This window comes from Micropterus salmoides, unplaced genomic scaffold (genome assembly GCF_014851395.1).
Source record: "Micropterus salmoides isolate LMB-PRFRI ecotype aquatic unplaced genomic scaffold, ASM1485139v1 Ms_hic_scaffold_14, whole genome shotgun sequence".
NCBI classification, from domain to species: domain Eukaryota; kingdom Metazoa; phylum Chordata; class Actinopteri; order Centrarchiformes; family Centrarchidae; genus Micropterus; species Micropterus salmoides.
Genome location: NW_024040485.1, coordinates 15,090,384 through 15,117,875, shown reverse-complemented (window position 1 = coordinate 15,117,875; position 27,492 = coordinate 15,090,384). Strand labels below are relative to the sequence as shown.

General features: G+C 43.3%; 1 protein-coding gene across 1 annotated transcript in view; it reads left to right on the top strand.

Moving 5' to 3' along the window:
- Positions 1 to 1,027: 1,027 nt before the first annotated feature.
- phlpp1 (PH domain and leucine rich repeat protein phosphatase 1) overlaps positions 1,028 to 27,492 on the top strand; it is a 42,779-nt gene continuing 16,314 nt past the window's right edge. Inside the window, exon 1 of the mRNA XM_038717927.1 lies at positions 1,028 to 2,982. Coding sequence (XP_038573855.1) covers positions 1,350 to 2,982 — 1,633 coding nt within the window. The 5' untranslated portion in view covers positions 1,028 to 1,349. The remainder of the gene's footprint in view (positions 2,983 to 27,492) is intronic.

The window sequence follows — 27,492 nt, the reverse complement described above, 5'->3', positions numbered from 1 at the left end:
TTCTCTCAAATATTGTTCGAAAATCTGTGTTAGTGAGCACTTCTCCTTTGCCGAGATAATCCATCCACCTCACAGGTGTGGCATATCAAGATGCTGATGAGACGGCATGGGTATTGCACAGGTGTGCCTCAAGCTGGCCACAATAAAAGGCCACTCGAAAAATGATCTTTGAGTGCAGCTCATGATGAATGGGGGCAAAAAAAAAGTGTTGCTTTTATATTTTTGTTCAGTGTATATATAGCAATTGTAAGTCACTTTAGATAAAGGTAAATGTAAAACTGTTTTGGGACGTATAGAATGATATAACCCATAGGCTGCATTGTTACACAGTCAGTATGACCCATAAACTAATTTAGAAAAAAAACCCACCAGGAACCGTGCTTCCTCATCCTCAGCAGGAAAAAGTCCGGGTCAAGCCTTGCGGTTCGCTCCACTAGATGGCGAGAAATACAATAGAATAAAAGCAAGGCCGGGCTGTATGGCCTTGTGAAATGGCGTCCTGATGAGATGGTGCTGAAGTTATTTGCCTAGTCACCACTAGTGAAAATGAAATAGACCTAACAAACAAGCTTTATTGTGCCACGCAGATAAAATTATTAAAGGGAGGTAACCTTTTATCTTTTTGTGAACGGGACCCTAATAAATGACCGCTGGAAAAATGTATCTACAGTTGGGAGCTGATAAGTTTTGTGTAGGCTACACACGAAACTTAACTGGGTTTCTTCACTTTGCACATACGCGAGCCAGTGGAGATAACGCCACGGCAGATAAGTATAGCGGCACACCAAACATTTTATAGGAGCTATGTTTACGCCTCTCATCTGTTCACCGCCTCACTTGTCTGAAACGGAAGAAAAGCTACTTGGGAAATGTATTTATGGCACAATGTCTTCCCAACAGCGGCGATTGCAGGACGCAGACCGACACAATACATTCCCCACAATCCCCTGCGTTGTTGTTAGCGACCCCATCTTGTGTCCTCATGAATATGTATCAGTCAGTATTTGCGTAGGAGGTCGGCCGACGTTCATTTCATATTCCAGCACTGTATTTTGGTCTAAATGGGACGCACAGTCACGTCTCCGCCCTGATCTGTCCCCGCGCGCCCAGCCTCTTCCCAGGGAACTGAATCGGTAAAATGTTTTTTTTTTTCGAGCAGCGGAGGAGACTCCGACAGGGAAAGGAAGGCAAGAAGTGAATGACTACTAGTGGAATAAGTCAGCAACACCGCCCAGTTGGTGGACATTTACCGCGGAGGGAACGCATTCAGGCTTTTAAATGTAGAGCTTAGGTGTAAACCAAGTGCGCACCGTTATTTATTCAGAGTGGGGGACTTTTCATTTGCAGAGATGGAAAGTGTGCAGGCTGTCGCTGAGGATGGCGCGTCGGATGGAGGCGCGACCAAGTTAATGAAGAAGCCCAGCGGACTGTCTGTCGCCCCGGGGACTCCAGCGGATGATGGCGGTGGACATTTGGCACCCTCCCGTGTAGAGGCAAAGAACGGGAATAGCCTTTCTAATTCCGCCTCTTCAGTGGGACCTAGTGCGTCAGACCGAACTGTGGCGTCTAATGGCCGGGGCTCGTACAGCAACTCCAGCTCTCTCCTGTTGAGACGGAGGCGCTTGAAGAGGAACCTCTCCGCCGCAGCTGCAGCCACCGCCGCCTCAGCTGTCACGGCCGCCTGCGGCGCCAAGATGAACTCGGCCCTGTCTTCTGCGTCTTTACATACTCGGAGTCTGGATCGGAAGACTCTGCTGAAGCACCGACAGAACATGCAGCTGCAGCCCGCAGATCGGGAGTGGGTGAGAGCAGATCTCCACCGGGGCTCCGTACATGTCCACGACAGACTGACGCCCTCATATCCCAGACCGGTCCTTTGCACTATGGACACCACAGCCGGCGAGGTGGCGCTCCGTCTGAGTAAACTCTGCAGTAAGTCGAGCTCCGTTATGCGCATTTTTTGTAGAGATAACCCCAAGACTGACCAAAATGGCAACTGCAATGTGAAGTATGAATATAATGATAACCCATGCAAGGTGAACGAAGAGTCGAGAATAAAGTGCAACCACCTGACACCCCTGGAATCCACAGAGTTAGGGGGCCACCCAAGTGACAGGCTGAGACTGCTGCTCATGGAGAATGCAGATGAGAGGCAAAAGCAACAGGACGTTGATGGAAAACTTTTCACCCCGGAATCAGAGTCGCAAGACAACATAGCCTGTTCCCTTTCAGATTTGAACTCTAACTCTAATATGGATACCCCCAATGAGGATGACTCGGAGCACAGGAACGGCACGGACAGCTATGGATTAAATTCTGGCTCAGATGTGGAGAGCAGTGCCTTTGATGACCTGAGCTCTGGGGCTCGGCTCAGCGAGCACAGGGACTCCCTCAGTGATGATATGGTCCTGGGCACAGAGGCGTCCATCCTCAGCCCTTCGTTTGAAAGTGCCACAGAGGGCCACGACATGTATGGCAGCTCCTCAGACGAACTGGAGCTCGACTGTCCTGCATCGAGCACAAGCATGGACCCCATCTCACAGCATCACACCAATGGGATCAGCGCTATCACTGCCAACTACAAGCAGTGCAACAATGGACATTTAAACAACATGACAAACAGTATGGGGCCAGATAGCAGACTCAACCCACACAGTCTGGGCAGCCTGCCAAGCAGCAGTAGTGCCGGCTCTTTGTCAAGAGCCTGTTCTACAGGTAATACACCTGACATCCAAGATCCGGACTGTGGCCAAAGTACTTTAAAGTCAGGGCTGACAGCAGATCATAATGGAGATTCCTGTGATTCCAGCCCCACGCTGTATGTTCAGCTGCACGGTGAAGCTGTCAGGAGGCTTAGCCCAGATGAGAGGCCTCTGCAGATCCAGAATGACTTTCTCTTTAAGCTTGGATTTAAGGACCCTTGGAGAGTTCAAGAGGAAGGGCTTAACACAGAAATTGGCTCCTTGTTACGTTTCTATGCAGGTAAGTTAAATGATGCCATCCGATATAATCACATTCTCTCATGATCAGGTTTCTGATGATTCTGGGACTTGTTGAGGCCTTCTCTTTTGCACACTACGTAGTTTGGACTGCAGATCCTCAGTGTAACAGGTTATCAACCTGTATTGCAAAATGAGGCAGGTGCATTCATGCAGGTGTACATTGTGACATTTACTAATGGGGCAAAGCAACAATTTATTTCCTTTTTTGCTGAGACAGAGTACAAATTTCACAGCAGAGTAGCGCATGCTTCTTAATTTGAACACTGACCAAGCTCTGGGTGCACACAGTTACTAGCAGGAGCTCAGAGTCTAGTGTAGAACAGAAAAGAACAGGCCCACATGTTCCTGATATTATTACCACACATGGTTTGTGAATGCTGTCAGTCAAGGTGAGTGCAGCACAAGACCTTTGCTGATAACTGCGGCAGCAATTTACAGGTTTTTTCTTAAAAGTCCAGCCTAAGCGTGCTTCCCAGTAATGGTTTACCATGTTCAAGTCTTAACTGTGTGGTGGCACGTATGGGTCAGAGTAAGGCCATGGTCCAAAGGTTGCTGGTTTGCCAGATCTACGTTGCCTCAGGTACTTCCTTTAAATGTTCAGGTCTGTTTTTGTTTTGTATGTTGTTGTTGTTTCCTCTGTCATGGACTGTATTTTTTGGACCGTAGCAGCACACTGTGCTCCCATGGACATGCATGACATTGCTACAAAGCCATCACCACAACTTATGGCGCTCAGACATGGGGCCCTTTTCCGGCTTTTGCCCCATTATCATCCTGATGAAAAGGCTGAATGCCTTTGTGGTTGGATGGAGAGTAGTGGTGGGAGCGGTATGGCTGGGAGGACCCTAAACCCTCTCTATGGACCCAGTGAATTGTGGTCATTGAGATGCTGCACAGTGCCTGTCCTATTGGCATCTAGTGCGGCTACTGTCACACTAACTAACTGCCTGCCAAGCTGGGTTAACGTGCTCCTCCAAAGCTCAGGAAGCCCTTTTCTTCAGCACGCCACTGCCTCTACCACTGCTGTTAATGCAGTGTGTGTGTGTGTGTGTGTGTGTGTGTGCGTGCGGGGGGGGGGGGGGGGGCAGTTGAGAAGAAACTGTTTGTTGGGTCTGAAGTATGGACAAGCGAGGCACTAACACTCTCTAGCTTCCTGTCCCGAGAGGCTGTTGAACTAGAGGTCAAGCAATGCGAAGCTGAAAATGGCCACATGGGCTCCCCGTTCACGTTCACACTCACATGCACTTCATGACCTATTGTGCTCTTGAGTAATGATTTGCTTGAGGTAGAATGATTTCTTTTAGATAGCATCATATGGCAGGCTGTATGAGCATGCAGGCTGGGGCTCATGTGGATGGATGTGCATTTAGGGAAGAAAAACAAATGAATCCTACACGAGCCTGTGCTGTCAGCTGAGCTCAACCGGCAGTAGCGGCAACCGCTGAAGGCGGGCAAAATGCCCCTCTGAGGGCGACGCCTCCACAACCCGTGTGAGACAGCTTAACTGTGGTCACCTGAGCTCCCTCTCCAGCCCCTCCCCACACCACAGCCAATAACACCACTCAACACCCAGGCTGCTGTCGGCACAAAAGGCCTAATTCTCATTCAGTCACATAGAAATGGACACTGAAGAGCACTCACAGACACACACACACACACACACACACACACACACACACACACACCCCTACATACACGCACGCTCAAACTGCAAAAAGAAAGCAGCGCTGATGCTCTTGTGACATGTCTGGCCTGCTCTTTGTCCATTTCCTTACGCGATGGAAGCATGTAAGGAATGTACGCTGGCTCGTCTAGAATGTCCGGCACGTCTGCTGAGGAGGAAGTGTAGCAGGGTGTTTTGGGAGGGGGCTGACACATGTTGAGCTGGCTTTGAATGTTTGCCCTGCCCAGATAATGGAGATAGAGACCGTCTCAGCTGACTTGCTGGCTTACACTCAGACGCAGCTGCCACAACTGTAGACCTCAGTCACACTAAATAGGGCCTTTTTTGTCTGCATGTCTGTGCATGCAGAGCGGCCTTTGATACAGGATGTCCAGTATCTAAACTCTGTTTTAATGTCTCATGTTGCTCAATAAGAGCACTGTGCAATTTTAATGCTAGATATAACCTAGATATTAAGTATGTGAGCAGCCAGAAAATTGTACTATATCTTTAATAATAGCGACAGATGAGGCAGTCAGCACTCAGCACAATTAGCAGGAGCATGATGGGAAGAGACTGTTAAGTCGAGGAGTTGCTATGGTGCATCTTGCCAGATCCTTTGGACAATGCAGAGGCCAGTTTGACTTTGAAGGGTTCAGGTCATGCTTTGACTGCACAGACTCGGCAGTGGCCAGATGAGACTTTGCCCTGCTGGATACACACACACACACACACACACACACACACGTACAGAAGGCTGCCTAGATCAAAGGGCCGCTGTCCTCTTTGGCAGGCTGACGAGTGATCCTTTCAGAGCTACCCACACAGGAGCCTCTTGTAATGCTGAGCCAGCTTTATTAGAGTTTGAGTACAAGGGAAAAGCGTGAAAAAAATAAATATACATGCACATACTGTTGCTGAGAGGCCCCAAATGCCATAGCTCGGAATAAAAGTGCACTTCCTCAAGAGAGTTGTGTTCAGCAGATGTTTCTGTACGCTATACACCTGAGTCATGGCCATGATTTAATAGCCCATTCAGGTAAGAGTATGGGGTTCAAATCATCGTCGCTCAGTAACAGGGCTTCTGCTGAGGACAGGAAATCCTCTGCCCAGCAAGTCATGGAGCTGCCCCCTGCTTGGATGGCTCTGGTCCCTAACCCAGAGGGGTGTGTGTGTGTGTGTGTGTGTGTGTGTGTGTGTGTGTGTGTGTGTAGACTTGCAAGAAAAGGAAATGGCACACTGAACCCTAACACACACTGGCACAGGGTTTCTGTAGAGGCTGAGGACCCAGAGTTCTTAACTAAACTAAAGCAGCACATTAAATTATTTAGATTCATTAGGCTACTCAGCTTTGCAAACACTGTCATCCATGCTCCAGAGCATACCCACTGCATTTTGTGAGCTTTCTACTTACCCTATTAAAGTTGTAATCTTAAAAGCATTTTCTTGTAAATGTAAAGTGGTGTTAAGATTTGGCCTGCTTTATGAGCAAAAATAATGACCACTGGCACATACTGGCTTAGAAACTATCAAGGTATTAATTCTTGTCAGCTCCATGCAGGTTCCTTTGCTCAAGCTTCTGTGAAACAAAGTCAAGTTTGATAAGCTTTTCAACATGCTACACCCAATTTTCAGTAATTCCCATGTTGTTATCTGCCAGCAAGGTGAATTTCGCAGGAAGAAGAGTTCATGCGAAACTAATAAAAGTGGAGATATTTAATTGAACGTTTGCAGATAATGGCTCTGCTTTTACAAAACAAAAGTGTACCTGTTTACACTTTTTAATAGCTTGGCACGTTTATGGTAAAAAGCAAAAGGTAAAAGTTATAATCTCACTGTTCTCGTGTGATCACTATTAGTATCAGGAAGTGTAGCCTCAGGAAACTGGTATGTGTTAGTACCCTATGGAAATGTTCCTGTCAGATAATCCTTAGTTGTAGGAGGGATTGTTTAATTCCATATGTAGTTGAATATACAAGTACTGCATGGGTGTATGTGGGTGTATGTGTGGTCTAAAAGAAACTGACAGCTATGGGAATTATTTCTCAGTTTGACAAAATAAAATAGTGCACCTTTTTATTGTATGCTTTTAATAGAAAGTTTTTCTGCAATAATTTTGATTTCATGCTGCCTCGCTGTTATTGATGTGCGTATTTACAAAATTCAAATACTAACATGCAATTGTATTGCTTTGGGGCCTAGCGACAACTCTAAGGTTATCATCTTTTTAAAGAACCGAAACGCCACATTCATAGTGAGACTTGGAAAGTTCATTTCATAGTAATCATTTAAATGTGTTCTCGGTGTATTGTATTACTTTTTCAGTGTTCTGCAATAGATTCTCTAATTTACTCACAAGAGCCGCCTGTTTCTCCAACTTAATTTCTGGTCACATTTAGCAGACATGCTTAATAGACTGTCGGTTGGAATTAAAAATAAAATGAACACAATATCAGTATTGTGAAATGATGAATATAAAACAGATTTCTGGCTTTGAATTGTGACCATCTTATTTGAATAAAAGTTTCAATCAATATTAGAAGCAATAAAATAAAAGTTGTCATCTTATAACCATCACAACAGAGGTATGAGTAATGAAAGCAGCTTGACTCCCAACGATACGATATCTATATTCCATGCAGACACAAGATGTTAACATTGTAAGAAGACAGTGATAGTTCATTTACTCTAAAAGCTTAGGGGAGTCTCAATTCAGGACTGTATCTTTCCACTCTAACATCAGGCCCTCTCCGAGGAGGCAGCGTCTGGTGACGTGATGACTTAAAGGACTCTGCAGGGTTTAAAGGCTTAATGAAGCGCCCAGCTTTCTCCAGCAGGCTGTGGCAGCTATTAAGCAGAGAACCGCTCACTCTGTCTTGTCTGTGCCACGTCGCTCTCTTTGTACAGTCAGCACACCAGATTGCGCCCACGATCACACTTGCATCTCTATGAAAACATTTTCAAAGGCAGAAGGAGAACAGTCTGCGCAGATTTTGTCATTGTTTTGTTTCTATGATCAGTCACTGGCTATCCTGATAACTATAAGAAATTCCCGTACAGTGGTTTAGTTTGAATGGATTCTGCTATTCAAATGATGCTTTACTGGTTACCAGAGATTTATGAAGTACCATATTCAAGTGTCAGTTTCACTTAAATCTAGAAAAAAATGGCTTAGTTTGCCAATACTACAGCATCAGCATGTATGCAAACACTCCTGGGAGGACTTTGCAGAAGTGAGGCACTAGGCTGCCTCATCCTTTTCCACATCCATGTCCTGGCCTGACAGCTAATGGTGTTTCTAAATGGCCTGTTGCTGAGTCATTATGTAATTGTGTAATCAGATTTCACACGTTCCAGAGCTCAAATCCAATACGCATGTGTCTGTGTGTGCTGAGGTTTTTTTGCGTCCACTTGTGTATGTGCGTGCCCGAGATAAAAACGGGCAATCAAGGAACAGATTTATGATGAAGAATTTCATGTCGTGTGAGACACACGTGTAGAAGTTGTCTTAAATTAAATGTACCCATACAGCCTCAGTGCGGGGCTAGATGTGCGTATCTCTGAGGATTCACACATGTGTGTCTACTGAGGCAGACACAGAGAGGACAGCGGTGTCATCTTGTAGCCGTTAAAGCCGGGGGAACTGTTTTCTGTCTAATATAGATTGCCTTCTTGGCTGACATCCTCCCACCCTCTTCTCCTCTCACGCCGAATCTTCCTCCCTCTCTCAGTTTCTCTCATGATCGATCCCCCTCCCTCTCGCTATCTTTCCTCGCATCTCCTCCTCCCTCACACCATCTGACAGTTTCCATTTATCTTCCCGTATCTCTTCATCTCTCCAAAGCCTATTGCTTTTCACTCCAAGAATTACTAGTCTCCCATAATTGTCTTTAAAAAATATTGATAAAAGGCAAAAACTTAGGCTTAGGTAAGTATTTCTGCAGCTCTCGCACACTTAAAAGCACTCTTTCTCATTGTCCCCTCTCTGTGTGAGTGTATAGTTGTGATTTGTCCGTGCCCCCTGTGAAAATAAGCATAAAAAAGGAACAGAGGGGAATGCATTTGAAATTCCCATTGCTTTGTGAAAAGCAGCTAAATCTAGGCTGAACAATGTCATGCTGATATGTCACTCCTGTCTGCCTGCTGGCACGTTCTGAGATAGGGAATTGGGGAAGGGGGCAAGGAAGGACAGCAGCTTTTCCTGCCTTATGGGAGCAGCCCGGCCTCTCGGCTGTCTGTCAAATTGCCCTTGCCGAATGCTCCCCAGAAACCTCGGGGGTGTTGGAGTATGTGGTGGTCCCCAGCAAAGGCAGTGAAAAGGTTCTCCTTTCAGTGGGGTCATGGAGTAGGCTGACTGTCCCCGTGAGCAGAGCACCAGTCCCTGCCCTGACCGCATGCATGAGGGGGGGATTAGAGGCAGGCCAGCAGGGGCTCGCTCTCCGCAGCTTTGATCAGCAGCAGCACAGCCTAATACCAGGCAACATCTGCAACTCTCAGCATTAAAGAGGCCCAAAAATTCCGATTAGGGAACATAGCCTGCTTGCCTGCTAGTGTACAGGACAGAACTGTGTCAATTCCTAGATGGGGAGGTTTTTAAATACCACCGCTCCAGTGGTGCTTACACTGATTTGTTTTACAAAGCCGGAGTCTCTACAGGGACAATTTTGCATTGTGTTCAAAATTCTAATTTCTTAGCATTTCATTTTCTTTAACGCACATTTAAAGAATTACAAAAGGATAGGATCAGTTATGTTCTAGGGCAGCTGTTTTGTTTGAGGTTTTGTTTTTACAGAAGCACACGAGTAGATGAAGTGTCGGTCAATAGTATTGCGTTAATGGAATTCAGGGTGTTACCAAACTGTCCCCGAATCTTTGTCTGTGACATCTGGGCACAGCTAGATAAGGTGTGTTTGGGTGCTCGCTTCTATGGACTCTGCCGTAACAGAAAGGGTTGTTGACATAAAATTACCTAGTTTACAGATCATCTCTCTCAAAAAAATGCTGAAGCACAAGAATGTTACTTCCTCATTTCCAAGTTTGTGTGTCTTAACGGAGAGGCTGTGAAAGCGAACAGAAAGTCACAGTAACAGTCTGCACAACACCATGGTTAATGGCCACTGGTTAAAGGCGGGGTACCATAATGTGATCCTGGAGGTGCTGCAATTTAACATCTTTACTACCTTTTCAGCATTATCTTAACATTGTGTAATACATTTTTGAGACTGTAGGTAGTTGTGGTTCTGTATTGCCACTGTTACTGGCATTCAGTAATCAGATGAGGCCTTCTGCAAATATTCTCTAAAAACCCAGTGTACGCTACCTGCCCAGCACCAAAAAGCATATACACAAAATTAGCGACTAGCTAGAGCCTTTAGCAGTTAAAGAGCCAGACATTTCCCTCAGGTGTTGGTGGAGCGCAAGCAGAGCTAAAAGGAGAGTGAATATTGGACTTCCGTTCATCAGGTGTTCAGAAACTCGACTCCAAATGAATTCAGATTTTACTCCGTGTCTGCTACAGTCAACAATCTTCTTTAGTAAGATTTAAAGTCTGACACGTAAAAAATACAGAAGAACGCCCCCTTTTAAAAAGTTATTTTATTATAAATGGATTACTGTTGCAGATGTGTTCATGTGTAAGCAGCTATTATAGTTGCTGGTCCAATTACAGCTAAGTGTAACTACCTATTAGTTATACCTATTGTATCGAGAGATACTAATATTTTCTTAAAAGCTGTCCCAAAAATAAAACATAATGAGCTTCATTAACATAGAATGTATTGCAGGATTATTATATCAGATTGCATTAAATTACATAGGTGTACCTAATAAATTGGTATGTCAGTAAGGGTTGTGATTAGAGAAACTGAAAGTCCAGTTTTCAGTCCAGAGAGATTGCATGTGCAGCCTGTCTAAATCATTAAAATGACAATTTGCTTGCCTCTTGCTGTTAGCTGTGCAGTCTGATAATCACCCAGGAGGGGGAAAAAAAGTGGAGCTGTCACCTGCTGCACCCGGAAGTTACCTCTCTCTGTCTTTCCCTGTGTCCTTCTCCTTTGCATGTTATGTTTTCTTGTGCTCATGCCTATCCTCTGTTGGCCAGTCTTATTCTGTCTCTAGTTCCTGTTTTGTTTGTGGTGCCTTTCTCATAAATACAGTTGTTTCGGCTCCCACCCAGTTCTTTTCTAGCTCTCACTGCTTCCCAGTCCCCTCTGGTTAAAGACTTCCCCTCTTTAGTTCTTTTTTTCTTTCTCACTACCCCCCAGCCCCCACTTTCACTGCCCTCCTGCTCAGCTAGTACCCCCCCACCCCCCACCCCTTAGTGCCACTGTGTTCACATGGCCCCTGCATGTGACATGAAGCTGAGCCAAAACACCCCGGATGCCCGCTTCAGCCCTCCACTGTTCCAGACCTTGTTAAATTTTAAACAAAACAAAAGAAAAGGAACGGAGGGGGGGGGGGGAGAGGAGAAGAAAGAGAAAAGTGAGCACGTGGGGGTAGAGAATGTGCAACAACATCACAATCTCATTCATTCACTCGTCCTGTCCCTGTGCAGTATCAGGAGAGAGCAGCCCTTTAATTCTCTCCCTCTCTCTCTCTCTCTGTCTCTCTGTCTCGTGTGAAAGCTGTCCTCTCTGTCTTTCCCTCCTTTCTCTCTGCTCTGAGCCGGACCGATTGTAGGTTTAACCATAGATCTGGGGTCTGATTTCTTTGTGGCCTGTCCTACTGTGGAATTAAAGAACAGACTCTGTCGCTCCTTCTCAATTACCCCAAGGCGACTGCTGTCCATCAGATGCATTTTTAATTCTTCATGCCATAATAGCACCCTTTCCGTGTTCCAAGACCTCCAGATTTATAAAATTAAGCACTGCATAGCATTGTTTCATATTTTACTCTGCCAATTGGCATCCAATAAAAACAGGTCCTCAACCCATTTTGGGTCACGACCCTAAGTTTTGGAAAGACCGCTTTATGAAATAGGAGAATTGTTGGATTAGAAACAATGACAGTCACTGTTTACCTTTATTATTGCTTTTCTTCTTCCCTTGTATGAATCTCCTTATTACACTTCTTTTTCACTGTCAAAGGAATGCTAAAACATGGCAGCCTTTAATTTAAAGTCTTCTAGACAAACTTGGATGCCTGCAACATCCAATCGATATGCTTATCGCCGTGTCAGTGGTCTATCCTTAGGAAAAACTTGGAAGCTGAAAGTGATTTGACTGCCTTTCATTGTGGATTAGCAGCTAATAATTCCAATCAGTGATACAAATGATGTTGTTGTCACCGCACACTGCTCGCATAAAGACAGTGTCCTAGCATCGTGCATAATGCATTATGATGGATGAGACACTGGAAGCAGCGGGGCCAAAGTTGTTGGCAAACCAACATCATGCATTGTTACACAGCGGCTGTGTCGTTATTCACAGAGATTGTCACTTTCGGATGAGCTCCCTGGTAAAACTCACTTTATATTTCTCTCGCAGTTAATGGTTTAAAAAGTGCATCAGCTTTGGTGTGTTTGTGATATCAAATGGCCCTAATGCTTCACTTTCATATCCTTGTTTATGAGCAAAACAAGTTCTGACAGAAGCCTCAAGCAGACTGCAGTCTTTGGTCCGCCCAGCAGAATATTCATCCCACCAATCGCACACACACACATACTCCTCGTGATATTACAGTGCAGCACACTGATCTGGTGTTCGCGCTGTCTCTTGCTCACTCCACTGCTATTCTAGTACTGCATCTATGAAAATGTTGCTGCCGCCTACTTAAATCTGCAGATTATTTTGTTTGTTTACACACACTTGGAGATGGCACAGGAAAGAAAGTGTAATAAGATTTGTCTCTTTATTTTACAGACACACGTACCACATTGTTTTCACCTCTGACCTTTTAGACATACATAAGCTTCATCATAGCATGATGAATGAGAAAACAGGGGGTTTGATGGTTTCTGATGCTACTGTGATTGGAATTTTTGCTTGTCACTTACATGTTTAACTTTATGACACAATATGAATCACTTCAGAATGCATGCTGGAATTCCCCTAAATAAGAGCATAGAGCTGTGTAATGCACACTTAACACGGTTCATCAATTAGGAAGTAGTTTATTTATACTTGGCTAAAAATCTGCAAATGTCATGTCTCACCCAGTTCTGCGACACAAACAATTTACCCGATCATCTTTCGCAGTTTTGCTCTTCTGTGACCTTCTCCTTCCAATGGACATCCATGCTGGCCTTCAGGCTGGGTTAGTGGCCTTCAGGCTGGGTTAGTGGAGTGTCTGAGTGTCAAAAATAAGATTAAACTCAAAAAACGAAGTTGTTGACATACTGAAATTATGCAAGATTAGTATTCTTGGAGGACCTTGCTCAAATACAGTTAATAACATTTACTGTTCGCTCAGGAAAACTAAACTTGGTGGATTCTGGTGAGATTAAAATATAGTTTACAGTAAAATGTATTCAAATCCAGTAAAGTATAGTAAGTATATTAGCAATATCTGCTTGTTCCTTCCTATGTGAAAAGACTGATTGTTGCTGTATAGCTTCAGTAGGCTGTCAGATTTACTAAAAGAGAATTCATGATGCTGATATTGAACAGGAGGAACTTTTTGTTAAAGGCAGTATTGACCATGATTATAATGTTGGTTAAAAGGACCATGAAAATGATGAGGAAGGGAAGAGTGAGTGATTGAGAGTGGCGCGTTCTGAATCAACGACAGGCATTATTAATGCAGCGGTACAAATGAACAGGGGAAACCCAGGGCGACAGAGAGGCGGGAGTCCGTGCAATTAATGAATCACTGACATACACATAAACACACACACAAACACACACACATAAACTTGCATATGCGCGTGCCTGTACGTGCACCCCCACATTCAGCTCTAACATTTCTTCGCGACATCAAATCTTCACAGGCTTACCAATTAGCGTTCCCATCTCGCCTCTTTAGCCTCGGTATCAGAGGGAGGTGTTGTCAGCCTGCTCCTTTATCGCTGCTCTCCCTTCATCCCTGGCTCTCACATTTCACCCTCCCATGATGCACTTCCCAGGGGGGTTGAATGCTAGGTGGGTAAGCCTAAACCTGTGTCAGGGAGGGGGTTATTGTACAGGCGCTTAAGACGACAATACCTCTCTCCCCGTTCTTTCTCGCTCTCTCTAAGCCCCCCCATACAGTATAAGGCGCTGCACTTTTATCAAGGCTTTATGGAGTGCTGCTGAGACAGGCTGCTGCTGTATAGAGGCCATTAGCAACTGCTGAGTGACAGAATGCGGAGGCTGAAGTGACACAGTGACGCTGCTGATGAGCAACTGGTGTCCTGAATTATGAGATAATATGTGTGTTTGAGAAACTTCTCGCATGATTTGTGTTGTCTAAAAAAACATGGGTATCACTATAATTCTCTTTTCCCAATCTCACCAGTTCAAACTGGATAAGGGCAGACTTTTTTATTGCCGATTTTGTCTGAGCAGAATAGGGCTGAAAGGATTCATCGATTAAATCGATTAATTTAATCCATATAACTATATAGCGCACGGTTTCGCACGGACATTTGTTACTGTCGCACTTCGCGCTTACGCTGTGTCAATACAACGTTATTATGATGGCGCTGGATGAAAAGTGGAGGAAGAGAGAGGAAATAGTGGGGAACGAAGAAAAAAGTGTCCAAAGTATGGGATTATTTCAAGCTAAAAGAAAACAACAACTCTGTAATGTTATGGTCTGTCCACCATAAAACAAAACTTATGTAGCCTACCGCAACTGCACGACGGCATCTGATCAGAAAGCACCCGGTCTATCATCTAGTCCACGGAGCAGACAAGGTAACAGCAACATTAGCATTTAACTGAAACCATGATTGATTGTTGAGTTGAAGGCAAAGTAAGACGCAGTCCTCAGCTGTAAATGCATACATGTGCGTTTGTTGTTCTCCACCTGGTTGGGCCATGAGTTTGGGTTGTAACGTCACAGTCATGAGTTAACTTACGCAGCTGATCCCGTTACGGGGGGGCGGCGCCCCCAAGCAAAAGTACTTCTTAAACGATGCATCGATGTAGATTCATAATCTGTAGAAGCTTTGACTACTAAAATCATTGTTGGCTGCAGCCCTAACACAGAATTCAATTTATAATGATATAAAAAGGGAAAAGAAGCAAATCCTCCCATTTGAGAGGCCGGAACCAGCAAATGTTTGGTATTTTTGCTAAAAGGGGCACTTTTACAAACCAAGCTTTGTTTACTTTGATTGTAAAAACAGATGTAGAACGTCTTCTGTGGCTCCGGAGAGAGCTTTCCTTATTCTGATCAAATGGCCCTTGTGATGTCATCAGCGTTATGTTGGCTTTGGCTTTGAGTCTTCAATTTCATAAAAGTAATCCTGCAGTATAGCACACCGCCTCCAGAGTGTACCAGCCTGAATATCACTGTGCATGTGACAAATAAAACCTTTAAATCTTCACAGACTAGGGCTGTGGAGTTTGATAGGAATGGGAGTTTACCAGGCATGGGAAGGTGAATGCTAAAAATATTTGGCATTATGGGTAGTGTAGGATGCAGCAATTTCCATAGGAGGACTAAAAGTCAAGATATCTCAGCCTCTGTTGCATCGCTTTATACCATTCTTTTTCTTCCCTTTTTTGCAAGTGCCACAACTTTATGGAAGAACAGTACAAAATTGCTGCAGTACCCCTTTAAATAAATAATGTCAACACTAAGCATAATTGTTCTCAAATCATTTTCTGTTGATACTCAACTAATTGTTTCAGCACTAAACTTGCAATGATCCATGACAAACAAGAAGGTTGCTCAGTATAATGGGGCCCATATTGGGGATGTACAGTATGTCTCAGTTCATACCTTATTTAAAAGCTTCTCTAGCCAGAGAATCTTTCACAGTGTTGTCATACATTGTATGTTGGCTTCTGGGATTTGCTTTAATTGCACCTTAACTACATGTTGCGGCCTGCCCAGGTGTCATTGTGCATGCATTGCCCGTGATCGAGCCTGATTATGTGTCCTCATGTGTTAGTAGAGAGAGCTGTTACACTGATGGCAAGTGCTGCATCATTCATGAGTGTGTGCCACCCTGTGCCTGGACTGCAGTGACCCGTAGCTGTCAACAGCGTATCCTTGAGCGTGATGGCACAGCCTGTGCCGAGGACACACTGCAGGGACTGCTGGCATGTGGAGGGCTGTGGGTGGGGCCAGTGGAGGGGTGTGCCAGTCTGGGGGCTGGAGAGGAAGTTCTAAGAGCCGCACAGGGCTGAATAGCAATCTAATATTAATGTTCTACATTAGCTGTCTCTTTTTGGAAGTTCTCTTTACGCTTCTTTCTGTTTGGGTAGGTCAGAGAGAATGATCAGCTACAGAGCAGCAACCCCCGAGCCTGTGTGCACTACCTAAGGACACTTAAGCAGGACATATTCATAAGAAGGCTGGGGCTCTGTAAGGGTGTGAAGAAAGAGAGGTCAGGTCGTGCATAAGCTGGGCTAGAAATGACCAATGCATAAAACCACTCACACTTTAAATCTGAACAGAAGAAAGTAGGGAGAGAAGTGTTAGGGAGTGTGGATGACAGCTGGAGATGTTGAAGCCTGGTGTTATATACTGTAGGGAATGGTCAATGGAGTAAGAGAAGTAGGAAAAATCTGAAATTTCAGTTCAGCTGAGACCTTTCGTGCCCTCTGAAACATTAAAGTATGCAAACACACAATGTAGTTGAAGCCTTTCTGTTTTTAACATGTGTATGTTTGTGTGTGTGTGAGTGCTAGCAAGACAGAGAGACATTACATAACCGCATAACCGTGGCTTTGCTGCCGGTTTACTATCACACAACAGTAACTCACACGTGTGCAGGCTTGCTTTCTTTTGTGTGTGAGTGTAGCCTCCCGTTTCTTTCTCACGCATTCATGACCTGCTGATAATTCATTATTTCCCAACATGAAATAGCCCTCCTCTTCCACACCGATGAACAGGTTCATCACGCATTTGAACTCCATGTACATAGAGGAGCAGCATTACGTAAAAACTTGGAGGGTTTGACAGAGAATACATCTGACCTTTTGCTGGCAAGATATTCAGCGCTCACTGGAAGGGATTGAGACATCACATCAGAGTCTTTTCTGAGTTGCTAACCTTAAAAAAGGGGGGGGGAAACGATCAGCGTTATTGCTTTAAATTAACCTGGCACTATGAGATGCAAGGTATTGTTTGAAAGCTTGCTTGCTTCCTCATCCTCAATAAATAGACCTTGTAGCATCTCTGTGAATTTGCCATTTTAGGACTATGTGTATGTCTTTGCTGTTTGAAGGGCAATTCCGGCATGTTAAAATTTGAGTGTCAAATGAGAAATAGATCTGGGAGTTGTACACATAAAAAAACGGAAACTGGTGCCTGATGACTTATGAAAGATTTGAAAGAAAATACCAAAGCTAACTATGTAATCATCCATCATAGTTCACAGGCAGCATTCTTGGTTGACCTATTGTGCTTGCTGTAGTTGTCCATGCACACAGATTACGTACATTATCAGAATTGATAGCCAAAACTACAAGACCCCTGATGTATTGTCATTAAGTATCTGTTCATGCATGATTTTATAGTCCACAATTTAACATTTTGTCATCACAAGTGTCTGTGTGAGAGTGTTTTGTCTGTGAATACCAACTGAGATTAACTCACCTCTACGTTGTAGTTATTTCCTCTCATGAGTCTTTCTGCCTGAGGTGACAGGAGATGCCTGTAGCCAACTCCTTTTCTCTCTGTTTATATATACAGTATTCTTTCCTTTCTCCATCTTTGCCATATCTCCTTGACCATTTCTATTTCGTTTCCATCCTATACATCTGTCTTTATGTCTCTTTATGGCTCTTGCCATAGTTCTTTCTACACCAGTACTTTTATTTATGTATTTAACACACGCGCTCACCCACAAACATACTTAATAATTAATATGGGAGCTCTGCGCACTCACAGCCTCGCAATCATTCTTGGATTTAAAGAGCATGCACAGGATTTAATGAATTTGTAGTATGCACCCACAAACACAAATTGTTTGCATGAGCAAACACACAGACGTGTGTCCACTACAGTGACAACCTTTGCATTCACTCGCACACAAGCAAGGGAGTGAAAACAATCCCCAGAGCTCTTGTACGTGTGTGTGCTCTTTCCTAGCTGATCTGGGGGCTCGTGTTTTCCAATGTAAGGTTTCGTAACACACACTCATTACATAACAGCAGCAGGAGTGGAGCTCGGAAGAGGAGAGAGGGAGCACACGTCTATGTACGTCAGCATCTGACCCTTCCGCCGACAGAGGGGATCACTGGGGAGAAAATGTATTTTTTTTTTTTTTACACACAGATGCCAACACCTGCGATTTGAAGCATCCACAATGCAATTCTCCTCTCTGTCCGCTGCGTCTGGGTCTATTTTTAATGGGTATTGATTGAGTGACATGATGAAACATGTTCACAGTGCAGCGGATGGTGTGAAGGATGGTGCAGCTTGACGGCAAGTGCTGGCATTTCTTTCACTTAAAGGCACATAAGTAATTTCTTTAGAAATTCATAGCTGCAGAATGTGATTTATTAAGCTCTTACAGTGCCTCTCTCATTGTAGATCCTCATTCCAGCTGTCAAGCGCCTGAGCATGATTGCATATTTACACATCGTTTGCATCTGTTTCTGCTTCTGCCCATAAACACAGATTTGCATCAGGTTAACATGACCTGATATGTGAATATATGAAGTGGGGTGTGTTTCCTCTGCTGTGCATGAAGTCATGTTGGAAATTAAAAATGCAGAAGAGCAACTGAGTGTACAAGTGGGTCAAATTCTAGTAAAAAAAAAAAAAGAAACAAAGAAAGATTATTCAGCGTTACAGACCATACTACATATCCTGCTTCAGGTCATCCCCCTGCCGTAATGCGTCCACACACACAGGTAGTGGATGGTAACCTGATAACTGGAATTGTACAATGCCTTTAATAGCAGAGGCCTGTTTAGTTCCCTTCTCCCCAGGGGCAAAAGGGTAATAATGGTTTGATGGGGAAGACATTGCAGCCTGTGACCTTATTTGCATTCAGGATGCATTTCACAGGACTGAGAGACGACGTTTTGGTGTGTGTGTATGTGTGTGCGTGTTTCTGGCTGATTGTGTCCTTACTTGTGACATGCCTAAGAGAGATGAGCTATCAGGATTTGAGGGCATCCATCAAACTATTAATTATCCACTCCACCCTCACTCCTGGAATGGAGGGGTGTCTCATGGTCATCTGGGAACATACTTTCCCCGAGCCCCATCATGTCTCTCTGGCCGTGCTCCCTAATGCTACATTACCAGCTGAGAGCAGTGCAGACCAGGAGAAGGGGGGGGGTGTCACCTCGACTGAGCTGTTTGAGCTGAAGGATGTTCAGTGTCTGCCAATAGACAGGAGCACAAAGCGGTGTCACTCAGCTTTTCCTAGAGCGATTGGAAGCACTCCTCAGCACTCTCTTGAGAACAAAAAAATAAATGCGCACACACAGGCAGGCCTGCTGCCCATTCCTGAATGATTGGTTGATATTGTTTTAGTACATTCAAGATAATTAAAATTCTGTACTGTTACCCTTTTATTTTATTTTTTTTAAATCTAACACATTCCAAGTGTGGCGTGACCCATCTAAAATGCATTTTAATAATGTTTAATTGTTTTATTAATTAAAGAGATAATCAAAGCAAGCTGCAACATGGGTGATTAAATAAATCCTCATCTAGCTAATCAACTGCTTGTGGCGCTGTCCAAACACTGCAGTTTACAGATGTTTTATCATGATGCCACTGTTGACTGCACTTTTGAGTTTTTTTGCCTGAATAAAACAATATGGCAACTTTAAAACCTAGAAACACGACCAAGAGTATAATCAAGAGAGATTATTATATGTTAAATGTCTATTGTTTATGTCTATTAATGAAGCCCGTTTGACTAGAACAATAAATGCCACTTAAACAAGAATAAGACCCTACAGGCATGCTAAAGGTCTGTGAGGCACAGCTATGATCTTGAACATTAACAGTGCTTTGTCCAACACTTCGGTTTATAAACCAAAGTTATTAGAATTCATCCTGAGGGGAACATGAATGTCTTTTCCAATAGTTATTTTACTCAAACCCACAAATTTGGCTCTATAGGAAAGGTTGGTATGATTCATCCAACATACCAACATTTCTTTGCAATCCATCCAATGGTTTCAGTCTGGACAAAATTGGTGTGCCAGCTGACCTAGCTAACGTGGCTACAAACTACCTGAAACAAAATAAAGCTTTCCGGTGCTCACCGGCCGTCCTCCTTTGATGTTTTGACTGCTGAACATTTTGTTTAACTCTTTAGCCTCCCTGATAATCAAAATATTAAAAAGCACTCTGGGCTTTTAAAAAAAAAAACCTGCATGTTTATGCTAAACATGATTCAAAGTAAGAACACACAGACAGCGATAATGCACGTGCGCCTCACTTATTTCCCATGCAAACACGTACCTCATCTTCTTATCACTATTACACAAAGGACAGCTTAACACATTTCACACATCAACACCTCTTCAGTCCCAGAGGGCGAGGCAGCCCCTCCTATCTCTGTGGACCCATTTATGTGAGAACATCTGGGAACTTTTAAAGAAGACGTTTGTAGGATTAAGAAGCTGCTAATTGAGGATGCCTCATCTCAGAAACTGTGAAACTGTGGGGTTTTAACGGCCTTCCCGACAATCTCCGCTGCATGTTTTTTCGCCCGTAGTTCAATGCGTGCAATCGCTGTGAAAGGTACAGAGAGCAAAAGTGGAATGCGAAGAAAGATGTGGAGCACTGAGGTGAGTGCAGTGAGCAACCCGTCACTGGTGATGGCCTTTGCCACCTTCCAGCGAGGCTCGTCGACTGCTGCCTGAGCAGACAGTTGGCTTAACACTGCCTGTCACTTTGAATATGAGTAATCACCTCAAGTCATCCACAAAGAATGAGAGAGAGAGGAAGAGAGAGGAGAGCACATAAAGGGATGGAGCAATTGGGCAAAGAGGCATTGCTGATCAGATGTGGGAAGGACATCCTTCCCTTGCCTGCAAACACACAGCTTTAGGTAGATGCTTTTTGACATTGTGTGTGCGCATGTTTGTGTGTGTTTTGTAACAGGGACAGTGCAGCTATTTGTGTCACAGAGTAACAGCTGGCATCGCTCTGTCTTACACCTATTTCTATATCCACCAACTCTGCTCAACTCTAGTTTGCCCTTTAATAAGAGCCAGAATATCAACAGCTCAGCACATATTATTTGATGATTAGTTTGATAGTATCATCAATCATTTTTTTTGCTTCCTAATAATGAGATGCTTTAGTTGAGATACATTTCAAAAGAAGCAGAAAGCAATGCAGGAGAAGTAAGAGCCCACTGTAGTCTTAGAAGCGTCTCCACATCTGTCACTGCCTATAGAATAAGCAAGTGTGTGTCTATGCGTGCTTGTGCTCCGCTGTGACTTATGTGGGTCATCGATGCCCCACGGTACGGCATGCCCTGTCCTGTGGTGGAGGTGTGCTGATGTCGGGTTGCATTTAGCAGGGCAGGATGATTAACCAGGGATGTGTCCTTATTATTACTGAGAAGAGCCAGAAGAAAGAAGTGTTGATGTGTTAAATTGGAGATGGATGCAGCAAGGTCAGCCTTTAGGTACTGATCACTAACAATGATGGATAACAGGGGCATCGGGGCATTTGGGAGGCAGCGTTCTGTAGTCTGGTGGTGGACACGTTAGCTCAGAATACTGATGTCAAGCAACCAGGTTGTTGTGTTTGCCATGTTAATGTGGTTTACTTTGCCAAAATAAATCACATATACTAATACATATACGATATAAATATCCAGAGCTAGTAGCAGCTGTTATACATCAGCATGCTCATTCTGGATCTATAATGTGTGTTTCAAAGTCCTAAATTAAACTGAAATGCATAGTGCCACACATTACAACAGGAATGTGTTACCATGTAAGATATGTGGCCATAGCAGTACACTAAAATAGTTTCTAGGATTTAGCATTTTTAACATTCGCCACCTCAATGCAAATGAGCATAGTTTATCAGCAGGAAGCAAGTTCAAGAGCCTCCTTCAGTATTATAATAGCACTATCTGGAATCCTCCACACAAGAACAAACTGGTCTTTCAAATATAAACTGAAATTTGTACACTTCATCAACATATATACATGTATACATTAACCAACTGTGTTTAATTCTACTGTTTGATGTGTTTTAGTTGCCTTATTGTTGGATTGTTTGACTGTTTTTATATGTATAGCAAGGAGCCCCTAGAAAGCTGTACCAATACTGAGTGGATTAGTGGATGAGTGGATTATGAATAAAATTGATTGGCATAAACACAGGCACAATTAAGTATCAGGTAAATCTGCCAGCTGACCTCCCAGATGTAGCTGTTGGTTCTGTCTGACAGTGACTGCGTTTAACAATGAATGAATAATTTTGAGCTAACGTTTTATTTTTTTGGTGATCGGGTTCATTGAAAGTGAGATTATTAATGGAAGGTGCTTGCTCATTGGTCCTGTACAAGCTCATGTGTGTGTTTGAAGCAGTAGGGGTGCGCACACTTGGGTATTGGAGCCTCATGTGGAGCGGAAACACTCTTTTCCTGAGCTTGGGGAAAAGGAAGGAAGCCATCTCTATTACACACACACACACACACACACACACACACACACACACACACACACACACACACACACTGTAGTACTCCTGCATACAGTAAGTCTAGGAATAAACTATGATTTCTGCACGTGAACACACCCACCTTGCCTGTGTATTATTTTTAAATTCACATCCATAGATTAGGGGATGACCACCATGACTAACATCATCGCTGCTGAAAATATTTCTTGTGTGGTGGCCTACGTTTGGAATACAGCAACTGTCTCTTATAATTTCCTTTCCTTATTGGAGGGTTACCAAGAGATTCTTATTTTCTCTGGCCCACCGCTGTAAACAGGATGCTCACGTGGGAGTCCCACCCATCTCCCTGCTTCCTCCACTGTGCGCTCCCATGGCCAGACTGAACCGTTTGCCTCCATCCAGTCATCCCACGTCCATGTGAGATGGTTGTAAACTGCAGCATCCACACACGCAGAGGCTTTCAAACTTCTCTTATCACAAAAGCAGCCCACTCAAGCTGTCTGCATTGTTTTCCCTCTGCAGAGTCTCTTGCTGTTTTTGGTCCGTCAACATTTGGGGGTGCAATGGGGTGGGGTGTGTGAGGGCAATTAGATGGATGCACATATGGAGATGGTTAATCACTGTCACTGTGTCAGTGTGTGTGGATGTCAGCGAGGGGACGAGTAGGAGGAGGAGTAGGGTGCGTGTGTTTTGGCATATGCTTGTGTGTGGGAGAGAGCACATTCCAACAAAAGGCCTAAAAATAGTAGGACTATGCCCATGTGACATATTGAGGCTAAAAGCTTGTGAATAATTTGCCTAATGCAACACATACCCCCTTCCTAAGCTCAGTCATGAAAATGCGTGCCTGTTGGTTACCTCTGCCAGGCAGCGAATTTGGAAGGGGGTAACCAGTCTGTTCAGTCACCAGTTTGTTTGTCTCTCTTTTAGCAAGATATCACATGGATTTGGATGATATTTGGTGGACAATAGCTCTTGGCCTAAAGAATACTATATATATATATTTTTTTGGTGATAATCAGGAATATAAGATTTCGGTGTACCTGTTATGCCAAGGTAATTTTTCCCCTCAGTTTACTTAGGTTTAGAGCAGAACAGTTGATACATTAACATTAGATGCAGTTCTTGTACTTAAACCAAGAACACAAGTACAAGCCGCATTTTTCAAAGGAAACCTAAATAGCATCATGATGAACAAGTTGTGTGTTCAGCTTTTAAGGTACACATATTTCCCTTTAAAAAGCACATCTTCACTTTGCGTCCTTATCTCATCTTTCCTGTCTCTCCTTCCCTGTGTTTCCTCATAAAGGAAACTTCAGACCCCAGTTTACTTATCTAAACCACTTATTTGAAAGTGAAAACTCAAGTGGACACCAGTTATATTTGTCCGTTGCCTTATAAAACAATTTGTGTTTATGTGCGCTGGTTGAAATCTGTATCAGGAAGTGGCCCCGCAATATGCAATGGACAGTTTAACTTCCAAATAAGTGGATGAGCTTACACGATTTGGATTTGGTTAAACTGTATAAAATGTGTTGAATCCCTGTGATGGCAAAGTTGTCATATGCTCTCTGTTTAAGGCCTTGACTTGCCAATAGGGCTGAACGATTTTGGAAAATAATCTAATTGCGATTTTTTTTTTTTTTTACCAATATTGCGATTTAATATGCGATTGATTTTTAAGCTCCTTACCTCCTTATTCAAAACGGACAAGCAGTAAATCAGTGACCAACACAATATTAGATAGATTAAACATACACTGTTCTCTCTTGTAAGCCAGGCCTGTGTTATGATGAAATTCGGTGATGAACAATGGTAGAGAAGAAGTATCAAATTATAAAAGAGTCATGTCATGGCATTAAATAATATGATATGATATCATCAGGTCGGCCTACCAACAGACCACAAGAAAAACTAACTCACCAAAGTGTATTATACATTATGCGCTCAATACAAAACACAGTTCAACCACTAATTAATGAGTGTATCTCAAAAACCTAAAAAAAAATACTTAGTTTGAGGTTCAATTGAAAGGTTGGCCAACGAAAATAAGTAACGCCTCTCGTGTTTAATAGACAAGCTTAGTAAGTCTCCGACAACACAGGAGTCACCCCCTCCTTCCCCGCAGCCTCCGATGAGTATCCGCAGACTGGGACTCTTTCGGATGTGTGCGTTTGGTTTCAAACACCGTTTCACAGATATTTCCTGAGCTGACTGGTGGCTGTGTGTACTTTGGCTTGCGATACCGATCGCCACAATATGCTTACCTTACTACACGTGTCTTTCTGTTCTGCATTTTCCTGTCCATGAAAGCGGCGGATGGCCCGACGATTTCACCCACCACAACCACCAAGTTACCCGCGGGCGGCAGGTGCTACTTTCATTCCCTGTGTGACACTAAAGTGAATTAATGAAGTTGGTTCATGAAACGTTACTGTACAAGAGTAATTGTAATTGAAGATGCTACAGTTTTAATTTAATGGGTTTTAGTTGGGATTTACCACAAATGAAAATGTAAAGTGTGTTAGCAGAACTTTATTTGTGAAGCGCAGTGATATTTCTCCGTCCCAGTTTAGAGAAATCAGTAAGGCATTAGCAGTAATAATTTACTAGTCTTTTATTAAGATATTTGGGTGAATTTGCTAATAATGTAATGCCAATCGGAATTTTGGCAGAATTGTAAACATCAACCTGTAAGTACAGCATAAGATCAAATAATTTGGAATATTACAGATGTCTTTCATATCCTGATATCTCATTAAAACCTATTTATACAATTCTCTAAGTTCTTAATGCCAGCTTTTCATTACCGCTGTGAAGTCAAGGCAGACTGCCAGAGAGAAATTATTATAAACAGGTGTGATTTTATGCTACTTAAATTGTAATATACAGTATATTATTATAGATAGCTTCACAGCTTTCTGCACAGTACAAACTGAATTTGCTATTGTAGGACCATATTTAAGCTGACATTGCCTGGAGGCAGATTTATAAATAGACATTCACTTAAAGGAGTAAGACACACATCTTTTTCCATGGAGCCACCCACTTAAAGCAGTTTAAATACAAATGGATGTTGCGTTTGCTTCATTGTCATTTAGCAAACTATCACTTTACTTTCTGGAGTTTGCCACTCCATACGGAATAAATACTGATGCTAGATAGCAGTATCGTGTTTTGTATGATGTTGGGAGGGTCTGATGTGTGTCTAACATGTGTGACTTTATAATCCACAGTGTTGCGTTCTCATTTTTTCTCAGACAATTAAATTAGTAACACAGCTGCATCTTTGCAAGTTGTACTATTATTCAGAGGCTCATGCTTTTCTGCATGCCCTCTAGTTATGTATGGTAGTCTCTGCCAAGACTGCTCACACTTGTAGTCAAACAAGACTCCTGCTCTACATTTAACAATAGTGTGTTATGTTACACACTCAGCATTTAGTCAAAGCAAATATCCCTATGCAAATTAGGCTGTTGATTCTACTGTGATCGCAAGATTAGCTTGTAGCACAGAGGAAAGGTCATGGCTCAGTGGCTGTACTGGTTTAAAATAATTATGATTGCCAGGTTATATAAAACTTTGCCTCTTGGACAAGGTGAATTCAGCTCTATGTTCGTGAAAATCATTAGAATAAAATATGTATGCGTTTCAAAATAAGTATGCATTGTCATGACACCAGGTTTAGCCACATCAGCTCAAATAAGCAGACCTCTGGTCAGAATATTATTAAACTCAGCTGAGTTTGTTGGATGAGAGAAGTGTGCAGTACAGTACTCTACTGCATTAGTCTTACAGTCTGCATGTGAAAGACCTGAATTATTTAAAGCCATGAGAGCGTGTGCAAGTTTGCTCTTGCTTACCCTAGTGACTCTTTCTTCCTCTCTTTAACCCCCCCCCCCCCCTTTGCCTGCTTCGGTCTGTGTGTTTGGAGTGAGGTGTAATATGTGTGAAAGAGACAGAGCAAGATGGATGCAGCTAGTGTACAATAGGCCACGGGATGTGAGACATTTTCTACGGCCATCTGTCGCTTGGAAGGGAAAACTTAGTAAACCACGGCATTAATATTTGGCCAAATGGGAAAACAGCAAGTTTAAAAATTCTGCATGCAAAAAAAAAAAAAAACCATAGATAGAACGGAGAAACCCAAAGCCAGGCAGCCGGACAGATAGAAGAGAAACGACAGGGGGGAGGACAGAGCATGCCAGCCCTGGGAGGTTTTTACGGAGGTGGAGGTAGACAGAAAGCAGGTGGATGTTTAGACAGAACGATAAGACGGCCTAGCTGACAGAACGCCTGATAAGCAGCCTGACTGTCAGGTTTGGCAGGCTGGCGGTGAAGGGAGAGAACAGTGTTTGGAGAAGGGGCAGTCAGATGGGTAAAAATGTATAAAGGCAGCTCAGAAATTAGAAGAGCATAATTTAGAAGATGTGCACCTGGTATTGAATTTGAGCCTATTAATGAAGAGCTGCGCTGAATGCTGTCCTATTCAATTCCGTGTGCAAAGTAGGACAACCAGGGCTGACAGTTGTGCTGAATGTATTTAGATCTTACGCTAAACCAGCACTGTGCTCGTATCGTGGTGGTAGCTCTCCTGCTAAACACTGTTTTGAGGCATTATTTAGTGGCTGGCTACACAGTTTTTAGCCATGCTAGCAGCTGTCAAGACTGAAATATCTCAGCAACTATTGGATGGATTGTCATGAAATTGTGTACTCATTGTCCACAGATGACGAATCCCTCTGACTTTGGTGATCCCCTGACTTATCATATAGCGCCATGAGCAGGTCATATCTTTCACTTGTCCAGGGAAACGTCTTAACGTCCAACAGATAGCCTACTCATGGTTCCCTGATGTATCCTAATGACATTTATGTCTTTTTGTGAAATGCCTCAACACTATTGGATTGGATTGCCATAAAATGTGGTACCGACATTCATGTTCCTCAGAGGATGGATTGTATTGACTTGACCCCTACGTTTCATCCAATGAAGTCATTAGCTTAATTTTTTTGTTTGCCCAGTACTTTGTTTCATTACCAAATGCTTACAAAACTAATGACATTACCATTGACCTCAGTTGTAACTTATGTGTTCAGTGCTTGTTAGCAAATG